This window comes from Physeter macrocephalus, chromosome 8, assembly GCF_002837175.3.
Source record: "Physeter macrocephalus isolate SW-GA chromosome 8, ASM283717v5, whole genome shotgun sequence".
Lineage (NCBI taxonomy): Eukaryota > Metazoa > Chordata > Mammalia > Artiodactyla > Physeteridae > Physeter > Physeter macrocephalus.
The window spans coordinates 82,810,478-82,822,380 of record NC_041221.1 but is presented as its reverse complement, the minus strand read 5'-3'; the positions used below and the strand labels follow the sequence as shown (position 1 = coordinate 82,822,380).

Sequence of the window (11,903 nt, the reverse complement as noted above, 5' to 3'; positions counted from 1 at the left end):
TTTTAATTGAAAACCTATATAAGTAAATTTCAAAATTCACTGGCACATAGTACAAGAAATGATCTTATATATGAACTGGTTATAGATTCATTCATTTGGGTTATCTTCATAATCAGTAATGACTGCTAGAACCAACAAGATCAAAAAGTAATGTTTTAGAGCAGTGGAAAAATTACCTCTGTCCTTTGTGTAGCTATAAAAACCCAGAACCCCTCACTTCTTCTTTTCTTCCTCTCTTCCTCCACTTCCTCATTCCTTCTTTTTCTCTTTTTTTTTTCAATTTATGGAAAAAAATCTTGTTTAACCTTATTTAAAGTCTTTTAAACAATAAAAATCTTAGTAACAGAAAATGCTCAAAATTTTACATACTTACTTTCATAAAAGTTTTATATTTATATATTATAATATTATTACATTCAAATAATCTAGAAATAGTCCTGGTGAAACTTCATTTTACTATGGAATGAAAAGGCAGAAAGAGTGACACCAGCCATTCTCCATCACAAACATCAACTGGTCCCCACTGAACTCAAGACAGCACAGATTTGGCCCATCTACAGGTTCTTAAACCTCTCCAGGGAATAAGATTCTAAAACTTAATGTTCCATTGAGTGAAGAAAGTTATTTTCTTTTCCTAGTGAGAAAAATTATCTTTCATTTCTTATAATTCAAAGGTCCCTGATGAAATAGAGGCCTATTTTCTTTTGTTTGGTTTTCAGCCAAGTTAGAGAACACCTGGAGAATAACTTTTAACATGCATATTAAAATGATAACTCTCTTCCAGGAACTTCACAAACGGCATCAAAGAACAGCATTGTCAATTCCCCTTAGATCCTACACAGAGGTTTAATTAAATAACAAGATTTTAAAGATCAGGCCTGAATGTTAGTAAGATTATATGGCAATACACATATTTCTTTAGTTCCACAGAATAGGTATATGAGAAGAAACAACAACTACATCAAAAAGTAGCTAGAATGAGAGGATAAGAAATCTCATTAATTTTGGATAAAGGAAAAGTGTTTAATAATTTAATCAGGTAAAATGAAGCACTCAACATTTATTAATAGTAGTTATATAGAGCGTATACGCACTGGTCTTACTTTTACTGCTTATTCTTCCTCACTTAAAGCTGTTATTTTATCTTGTCACATTTCCACAGCAACTAATGCCTCCATTTTTACAGCTAAAACACTAGGAGTAACTTCTAACCATTCCAAATGCTCCAGAATCAATTGTCAACATTGTTAAAACTCTTAGCCATTCTTCCCCAAAAGCTAACTTCTTCCCCATACAGAACAAAGAAACAGCATCACCCTTGACCTAAGTCTCCTCATCAACTGATCTAATTTATGAAGATCAATCTTTCTTCTTAGTTGGGGGGCTCTGAGAGAAGTCAAATAATAATACTCTTCTGCTCCACCTGAGTGCTAAACTAAATGAGATATAAAACAAGGAGTAAGACAAGCAGAGGCCCAAATACCATCTTTATTACTATGAAAGGCCAGGTTGGAGGACAAAGCTTACTGCAGGAGCAAAATGGATTGTAACTGAACCCCTCCCCGCAGAGGACAGACATGGCAGCCTACCACAGCAGCACTGGGCTCTCAATAGGGAAGAGAGGCCTGCCCCAGAAGAAACAGGAGGAAATGTGTGCTCCATGGCAGGCTGGGTACCAAAAAGGAAAAAAGGAAGAACTGAACATGCCTAAACTATTTTTTCTAAATTTACCACATGAAGAGAGATGTCACCTCGTCTCACCTGGCATGGAATGAGTAAATTGGCAGAGAAATAAGGAGTTAAACTAATTTAACACCTTCTACTTGGAGGAAATACTAGGAAAAACTTGTTCTCCTTCCTGCCCCCATTCCCCCAACATTTTAAGAACTACCAAATAGGATCTTTTGTGACACAGTGTCTGTCGGTTTTCACATATCTCTAGTAACCCATGGATATGGGGTTGCAATTTATATTAAGAATACTTTAATCTTAACAACTATACCCCTTAGGTTTCCTGGTGTTTTGCTGGCTAGAAAATTATTTCCCATCAATTTTGTACCATATTTACTTTACATTCATCAAAAATTTTTCTAAACTCTTTAAAAATCAAAATTGTGTCTTATAACTAATCTGGAAACGAACAAATGTGTTCTGGTTAAGAAAGTTAACTTCTTTAAGTCTCAACTTAAATGGTAAAATGGGTCTAATAACAGCACCTACCACATAGGAGTTGTTTTGAGGATAAAAGAAATTATGCATGTGAAATCCTAAGCCTGACACTAAACAGTACTCAATATCTGTTAGATGGTCATGATGGTGGTGGTGGTGGTGATAGTGATGATGATGATGTCAATGATTTTGCTCTTTCCAACATGATCTAACTCCAAATTATATCCTGACTCTTATGACATCTCTCCACCTCCAATGCTACTTATCTATGATCTCTCACCTATTCTATTGCAACAGTCCCCTCCTTGGATAGCCCGAGTCCTCTCTTGTCCCTCTGTGGTGGCCTACCATAGCAGGCACAGTGATATTTTTAAGATGCAGATCAGATCTTGTCATTCTTTCACCTGAAGCCTCCAGTGGCTTCTCATCACACTCAGAATAAAACCCAAACTCCTTATCCTGGCCTACAGGTTGGATGTGAGCTGATCCTGCCCACCTCTCAGACTTCACCTTCCTCTGTTTTCCAGCTGGCTCACTACACTTTAGACATGGTAGCTTTCTTTTCCTCTAATTCCTCATGCTGATTCTTGTTTGGGTACCCTTTTAGAATATTCAGGGTCCAAGGTCAAAGGAAATTCTGTCTCCTTTCAGGCTCCAAATTACATAATAAGTTCTTTATCACGAAGTAAAAAATTCAAAGCTCCAAAAACAAAAATTAAATCCCTTATAAAAAATTTTCATAGCTATAGTAATCAAAGTCCTTGGTTCATAACACATTCTGACCATTGGTTCATGCTTTATTTATGTGTTGGTTTCTATAATAATATAATAATTGAACCCACTACCTAAAGTAAACATAACCCAACATCCAATTATGATCCCCACTCTCTCCACAAAATGTCACTATCATCCTGAATACAGGATACAGAAGACCTGAAGAGCACTATCAACCACCTTGGGCTAATTAACATTTATAGGACATTTTTCCTCAGCAAAATATACTTTCTTTTCAAGTGTACATGGAGAATGCACCAAGAGTGACCATATTCTGGTCCATAAAGCAAACCTCAACACATTTTTAAAATACTGCAATCAAAAAAGGATGTTCTTAGACCATAATGGAATTAAATTAGAAATAAATAACACAGATATTTAGAAAATCTCCAAATATTTGGAAATTAAATAACACAATTCTAAATAATCCATAGGTCAAAAAGAAAATCATAAGAGAAATTAGCAAATGTTTTGAAATGAATTAAAACTAAAATATAACATATCAAAACTCACAGCATGCAGCTCAAGCAGTACTTAGGATAGTCATACTACATATATTAAAAAAGAACAAAGACCTCAAATCAATGACGTAAGCTTCCATTTAAATCTAAAACAAGCAGAAGAAAGTAAATAATAAAAATACCAGATATCAATAAAAATGAAAACAGAAAAACAATAGAGAAAATCAGTGAAAGCAAAAGCTGGTTCTTGGAGTACATCAATAAGATTACAAAACTTCTAACTGACCAAGAAAAAAGAGAAAGAAGATACAACTTATCAATATCAGGAATGGAAGATGAGACATCACTATAAATCTACAGATATTTAAAAGATTATAAAGGAATAGTACAAACAACTTTATGCCCATAAAGTTGACAACTTAGATGAAATGGACAAATTCCTTGAAAGGCACACATTACCAAAGCTCACTCAAAATGAAAGAGATAACCTGTATAGTACTACATAGTACTATATATTCACTGTTAAAAACCTTCCAAAAACAAATATATATAAAATACATATATTCATGCATAAGAGAATGTCATAACAGCTTTATGAAACAATTTTGAAAACTTAGATGAAATAGACAAACTCTTTAAAAAAATGACTTACCAGGTCTGACTCAAGAAGAAATCACAGTTCTCTGAATAGTTCTGTAAATTAAGAGACTTAGTTTAAATGAGAGATTTAATTAAAGAGATTTAAGCTGAGGTTTATAACCTTCCCACCAAGAAAACACCCAGCCCAGATGATTTTACAGGATGTTTTACTAAACTTTCAAGCAACAAACCATCCCAACTTTATATGAACACTTCCTGTGAATATCAACTCAGTTTGTAACTTGTTTTTTTGCTTTCTTTCAGGTGTTTTTGTTGAACAAAGGTTCTTAATATGGTCAAATGTATCATTCTTTTCTTCTTCTTCAGAAATATTTTCCTTTCCTAAGTTCAAGGAGATATTCACCTTTGTTTTCTTTTAAGAATTTTAAAATTGTATTGCTGACATACAGGCCCTCTATCTGCCTGGAGTTGAATTTTGTTTTTAGCCTGAGATGTTGATTCAATTTAATTTGGGTAACCACTTTTTGTGCGGTTCCATCTGTTTGACAATCCTTCCTTTACACATTGATCTGACATCTAATTCTGTCATTTAATAATATTCTATACTAATTCTATAGGAGTCTTTTGCTGAGCTCTCTATTCTATTCATTAGTCAATTTATCTACTTCTGTACTAATACTACACTATCTTACTTAGCCTCATAGAAATTTCTCATATCTGGTAGGGCCAGGCCTTCAGAACTGTTTTGCCTATCCCTGGCTCTTTACTCCTCCAGCTTCAATCTCATGGAAAGAGAGATTCCTTATAATCACTCTCAACTCCCTTGCCCTTCCTCCATCACATTCACCTAACTAGATCCCACTCCCAGGCCTGTTAAAAGCTAACTCTCTACCTACTCAGTCACTACACTGAATGAATCTGAATACACAAAACCACGCTAACTGATGTAACTTTGTAACTACGGTTTCAAATGGGTCCTCAAAATAGTTCAACAATCCTACATTCTCTTGTCAATCTATCCTCCCATACTTCTAAATTAGAAGGCAAAATTCATGTTGAAACCTAATCCCCAATGTGATAGCATTAGTAGGTGGGGGGCCTTTGGGAGTAAATTAGGTTATGAGGGTGGAGCCCTCATGAATGGGATTAGTACTCCTATAAGGAGGCTCCAATATGTCAAACATATCTCAATAAAACTGGAAAAAAACACACAACAACAACAAAAAAACAGAATATAAATAAAAGCGAGCCCAGAGCTGCCTTGGACCTTCTGCCACTTGAGGTTATTGCAAAAGAGTCTATGAACGGGGAAGCAGGCTCCCACCATACGCCAAATCTTCCAGCACCTTCATCTTGGACTTTCCAGTCTCCAGAGCTGTGAGAAATAAATTTCTGCTGTTTATAAGCCATCCAGTCTATGGTATTCTGTTACAGCAGTGTGACTGGATTAAGACACTATCCCTCAGTAAAACAGAGGTAATAAAAGTATTTACCTTTCAGAATTATGAGAATTAAATGAGTTAATATATGTAAGGCACATAAAATATGTGGCACACAGTAAATACTATTTAATGCTACCATTGTTATCCTACGTGATTTCACATCTTACCCCCTCTACTCAAACCTCTTTTCCCTACTCCTTCTCTTCACTGATGACCCTGCTAATTTCATTGAGATAAGAGTAGTCAAAAGAGAAGTTCCAGGTATTCTTATCAACAGATCTTCCAATTTACTTGCAGTTGTACCCCTATACTCTGCCTTCTCTATTACTGTAGATAAATTGTTATTATTCCTCAGGTCAATCCCTCCACTTAGGGACTTCCCTGGGGGTCCAGTGGTTAAGACTCTGCGCTTCCACTGCAGGGGGTGCAGGTTCGATCCCTGGACTGTAATTAAGATCACACAGGCCGCATGCGCAGCCAAAAAAAATAATTCTTCCACTTAGGCACCCCTCTAGTCTACTCAAGGACTTGCTTATGCAATCATCCCTTTTCTCTATGAATTATCTATTTTTTACTTCTCTACTGGAATAATCCCATCAGTATACAAAAATGTCATAAATGTGCTCTCTTAAATCCATCCTGGCTCCACAACCCTCTCCAGACACAGCCCCCTTTCTCTGCACATTATAGAAAAACTCCTTGCAAAAACTGTCCATAATTGCTGTCTATAGTTCCTTCTCTCCCATATTCTCTTGACTCCAACCCAATCAAGCTTACATCTTCACCACTTCACAGGATCCCCTCTTGACAAAGGCACCAACAACCTCCACACTGCCAAATCCAAAAGACAATTCTCAGTCCTCATCTTACCCTTCCTTCACACTTGCTCACTTCCACCTTCTTCACTTATCTTTGATTAGAGTACAGCATTGGCCACTCCTTCTCAGTCTATTTCGCTTCATCTGCTTCTCTTTCATACCACTAAGTTTCCGTGTGCCTAGGGCTCAGGCCTCCAACCTCTCTCTGTTCCACCTACAATCATCCCCTAAACGATCTCACTCAGAGCCATGGCTTTCAATGCTATCTATTCACTGATGACTCTCCTGAACACCATACCCGTATATCCAACTGCCCACCTCACATCCCTACCTGGAAGTCTAACAAGCTTCTCAAAATTAACGCATCCTTAACAGCACCCTTAATATCCCTTTCTAAATCTGCTCCTCTCCCAGTATTTCCCACTCTGTAAATAACACAAGTCATTCAGTTGCTCAGGTCGCAAATCATAATTAACTTCCCTCTCACATCCTACAGTCCTGAGCAAATCCTGTTGGCTCTATCATCAAACTGTAAATCTAATCCAACCACTTTTACCACCTTGGACTGAGAGGGGGCATCATCTCCCAGCTGAAGTAGCGTTAACACCCTCCCAACTGGTCTCACAGGTTCATCTCTTACAGTTTTTTTCTCCTCACAACAGCCAGAGTGAAACTATAAAAATATAAACCCTAACTTGTTACTCCTCTGCTGAAAACTTTCCAAAGGCATTCAATCACAGGAAGAGTAAACAAAGTCTTGACCATGGTCTACAGGCTCCATATGGCCCTGTGCACCTCTCAAACCTCACCTAGCACCACACTACTCTTCAAGAACTCAGCTCCCCCTTCCCTGATCCCTCAGTTCTTGAGAAGTGCCAGCCCATTCTACTTATGGAGAATCCCTCTTCTTGTAAGGCTTTACCCATACACTTGTCTGAATGGCTCCCTCTCTTTAGGATCTCAGCTCAAATGTAATCGCCACAGAGATACATTCTAACACCACCCTACCCAAGGCAGCCACCTACATCCCCAAGTCACTATCACCTAACCAATTGCATTTTCTCTATAGCACCTTATCCATATATAAAACTATCTTTTTATTTTAAATACACTTATATTTTGTCTTCTCGTACCTAGAATATAAACTTTATAAGAGCAGAAACCTTCACTCTCTTGTTAACTGTTGTATCCCCAAGTGCCTAGAACAGTGCCTGGAACAGAGAAGACATTTTAAAAACTAGTTGTGGAATGAACCAACATCCCAGAAAACTTTCATATCTATTTCATTCTCCAGGAGAAACTGAAGTTTAAAGACTCAATTAAATGAATCACCCAAGATTCCACAACCAAGACGGCAGCTTTGAGGTTTAAGGCCGGGTCTCTCACTAAAGCATGGGTTTTTAAATACTACGTCACCTTGCTTCACTAAATGTTTTTCAATTTACTGTTCTTCTTGTGAGTAGGAGTTAAGGATCCGAGGCCTAATTTTCCAAACTGTAAACATAAGACTCCCACTCGACAGCACTTAGACCCGCACGCCTGACCTCGCCGTCCTCCGACCCAGCGCCACAAAGCCCGCCCTGTGGCTTTGCCCAGAGCGCCTGCGCCATGAGCGGGGCTCGTGCAAAGGCTTCTGGGATTGGTAGTCCCTGTTCCTTCTGTCTAAGGCATTCACATAAAAAAAAATAAACCACAGTGCAAATTAGATATCTCTGAATTGCGCACATATTAAACACGACGCAGATTCTGGAAAGTGGTGCAGACTTCTCGTTTTCTACCGAGAGGCGCCAGCCGGACCAGGCGCTGCGCAAACAGCCGCAAGGGTCCTCATATGGGCGGGGCTTGCTCGCGATGGCTTGTGGCTCCTTCCTGCACTGCTTCTCTCTTTCGCTCAGGACCCTGGCGCCGGCAGTATGGGTGAGGTGTCCCGGGCCGGGGTGAGGGGGCTGCGCGTGCAGACTGGGGTTTCGGGGATGGGCGGGCAAATAGAAGCAGAACGGTGAGGGAGGGCCACGGTGGGGAGCAGATGGGGAGCGCCGGGGAGCGCCGCTGCCGCAGGCACATGGCCGGGCGGGAAGGGGCCGGGGCTGCTCGGAGGCCGCGGAGCCGGAGTTCGAGAGGGACGCGGGGGCGTTGGGGAGGGCGCCGCTTCCCCCCGAGCTTTGGCGAGGGGCTTCATTCGTTGGGGAGAGCACAGCTGTTGGAGCGCTTGTGTCCACGTCTTAGTTGGTTCAAGGGAAACTTTGCTGTTCGGACCAGGGCCAGGGTGTGATGTCAGAGCCTACCGGCCTGTAGTCTAGAAGAAACTAGTACCTGAGATAATGTAAAATAAGATTTGGGTGTTTTTACTGGGGATCTAAGGTGATTTTGAATTTTAGGCAAGTGTCGCGGTCTTCGTACTGCCAGGAAGCTCCGTAGCCACCGACGAGACCAGAAGTGGCACGATAAGCAGTACAAGAAAGCCCATTTGGGCACAGCCCTGAAGGCCAACCCTTTTGGAGGTGCTTCTCATGCCAAGGGAATTGTGCTTGAAAAAGTGTAAGTGAAAGTCCATCGCTGTTTCCTTCATGGTTTTAGTATGGTAGCTCGGGATAGATGCGCTTAAAGAAGGCTTGATGTAAATTCTAGGTCTTTGTGTATCTGCGTGTTTTGCGAAGTTAAATAACTCCCAGAGGTTTTTAAACTTTAAGCATTAGTTTGGAAGGAATTGGGGTGGCATTGGAGGGGAGAAAGTAGCAATAATGAAACAAGGGACATTATGAGAGCTTAATATGTGTGGAAACTATTCTAAGTAATTCGCACCCATCAACTATTTCATCTTTACAATTACTCACATCTTTCCTGGTGAGAAAACTAATATGGAGAAGTTTTTTGCCTGACGTTGTACAGCTAAGGTTGAGCCACATGAATTTGCCAGCACTCAACTGTTTTTTGACTTTACGTAATGATCCCATCAAATTTAGTGGTACTGATTTGAATCCAGGATTTCTAGCTCTATTTCTTGGTTCGTATTTTACAACTATAAAGAGGCCAGAAGTTTCCCCTATTGGTCTAATGAAACTAAGACTAAAGAAAAACTTTAAGTTTAGCAATTTAGGATTATGTTGAAAAGGTAGGAATACTACAACTTCTAATAAGTTTTATGCTTAATGAACTAAAATGTGTCCCTTTTCAGAAAGCCAGCTTACTGTGTTACATGCTGTTTATGTTTCAGAGGGGTTGAAGCCAAACAGCCAAATTCTGCCATCAGGAAGTGTGTCAGGGTTCAACTAATCAAGAATGGCAAAAAAATCACTGCCTTTGTACCCAATGATGGTTGTTTGAATTTTATTGAGGTAAGTGTTTTAGTCTGTTAGCTTCTGTTTGTGGGGTAGCAACTGTTTCCCTCAGTTGTTTATAGGATGAATGGGTATTTTTGGTGATTGCCACTTACACCAGAAGTAAACTGTTGATTTTATTCCAGGAAAATGATGAAGTTCTGGTTGCTGGATTTGGTCGCAAAGGTCATGCTGTTGGTGACATTCCTGGAGTCCGCTTTAAGGTTGTCAAAGTAGCCAATGTCTCTCTTTTGGCCTTATACAAAGGCAAGAAGGAAAGACCAAGATCATAAGTTTTGATGGTGAAAGCAGGATAGTAATAAATTTCCATATACCAAAAATATGTTTTGTGTCTTTTCTCACCACAGAGATGCATTGTATGCTTTATCAATTTTAGGAGATTGGGAAAACAGTTAATTCAGAATTTTCTAAAGTGAATGGAATTCATAACAAATTTTTTTCCCTTCTCCATGGTATAAACAATATTGGTTAAATCTGAAATAAATGTACAGTGTTTCTGTGTAGAGGGCCTAAAAAACTCTTTGAGCTTCTAGTGGGAATCATCTTGGGATCCCTGAGAAATATACATTCCTGGATTCATCTCCTTAGGGACCCAACATGATAGATACTATGGGCAGGTTACTCCCTGCTCTGGTGATTTTCGTTTATCTAAAGGTCATCAGGATCCATCCAGTAATTTTGTGTTTATGATACCAAAACTTAGGCACTACACAGTTTAGTAGACAGGAGTTAATGGAAGTGTATCCCAGGCAAATTAAGGCGCAAGGGAGACCAGTTACGGAAAGATTGATGTAAGTACTCTTGTCTTGAGCTTGTCAGTAATATAGATTTTGACCTTCAGATTTACTTCAAGGCACACAAAGTAGTGGAAGTGACTAGGTAGAAATGGTCCAGATGGGTTGGTTGTCTTTTGATAATTGAAGTGGGTGTTGGTTGGGTACATAGGGGTCCTCTGTCCACAAATTGCTTGAAGATTTCGATAGGAAAAAACGGTAAAATTATATCTAAAAAAGTTTATTAGCCTTATGAAATTTGTGATCTGAAGAACTGCTTTTGGCAGCATTAGTAGGTATGAGTTAATTTGTTCTCTGACTTATGTTTAAGATCTTTGGAAAATGGAAATTTTTGGCTTACTATCTCCCATAAGATCAAGACCAGCATCCATACCTGGCATAGGAGACCCTGTGTGTTGTGTGTGGTCTTTTCTCTGCCTGCTCAGCAGCACGACCTCTCACTTGCTCAAACCTGCATTCCCCAGCCAGCTTCAGGTAGTGCCTGGCAGGTCACCTGCTGCTCCTCCCATCTCAGACCTCTCTGATCCCAAATTCACACTTCACACTTGTGCTTATACTTGTACTCTCTGTGCTTATACTTGTTGCAGTTGTGTGATTGTCTTTCCACGAGGGTGGAGACAGGCTGTTTTTTATTTCTTTAATTGAAATATATTTGACATATTACTAAGATGTACATGTTAATTTGGTACTTTTTTTTTTAATAGGGGAAAAGCTTTTATTCACAGACACAACTTGAATAATACCAGGGGAGTGTACCAAATTACCAGTGAGCAAGTTGGTTTTTGTACACGTTCTATCTTTAACAGGCTTTCTCCACTGAAAATTTCAACCAAAGATATCAAATATAGACATACACACATAGTACCATTCTCTAATCAATTCCACAGGATTTGGAGAGAGATGAGACCTGTTTCATGAGAGCAGGAGCTAAATACATTGTCAGTTTGCATATGCTTTTTTTTTTAAACATCGGAGCATAATTGCTTTACAATGGTGTATTAGTTTCTGCTTTATAACAAAGTGAATGAGCTATACATATACATATATCCCCATATCTCCTCCCTCTTCCGTCTTTCTCACATCCTCCCTGTCCCACCCCTCTAGGTGGTCACAAAGCACCGAGCTCAGCTCCCTGTACTACACAGCTGTTTCCCACTAGCTAGTTGTTTTACATTTGGTAGTATATATATGTCCATGCCACTCTCACTTTGTCCCAGCTTACCCTTCCCCCTCTTCGTGTCCTCAAGTCCATTTTCTACATCTGCATGTTATTCCTGTCCTGCCCCTAGGTTCTTCAGAACCATTTTTTTTTAGATTCCATATATATGTGTTAGCATACGGTATTTGTTTTTCTCTTTCTGACTTAACTTCACTCTGTATGACACTCTAGGTCCATCTACCTCACTACAAATAACCCAATTTTGTTTCTTTTTATGGCTGAGTAATATTCCATTGTATATATGTGCCACATCTTATTTATCCATTCATCTGTCAATGGACACTTAGG

At 39.2% G+C, this 11,903-nt stretch overlaps 1 protein-coding gene across 1 annotated transcript; it reads left to right on the top strand.

Annotated features, from left to right (window-relative positions):
- Positions 1-8,061: 8,061 nt before the first annotated feature.
- On the top strand, positions 8,062-9,922 carry RPS23 (ribosomal protein S23). Its single transcript, XM_007115022.4, has 4 exons — positions 8,062-8,181; positions 8,643-8,802; positions 9,479-9,599; positions 9,728-9,922. Exons 1-4 carry the CDS (start codon positions 8,178-8,180, stop codon positions 9,872-9,874), a joined length of 432 nt encoding a protein of 143 aa, XP_007115084.1. The 5' UTR covers positions 8,062-8,177; the 3' UTR covers positions 9,875-9,922.
- Positions 9,923-11,903: the final 1,981 nt, after the last annotated feature.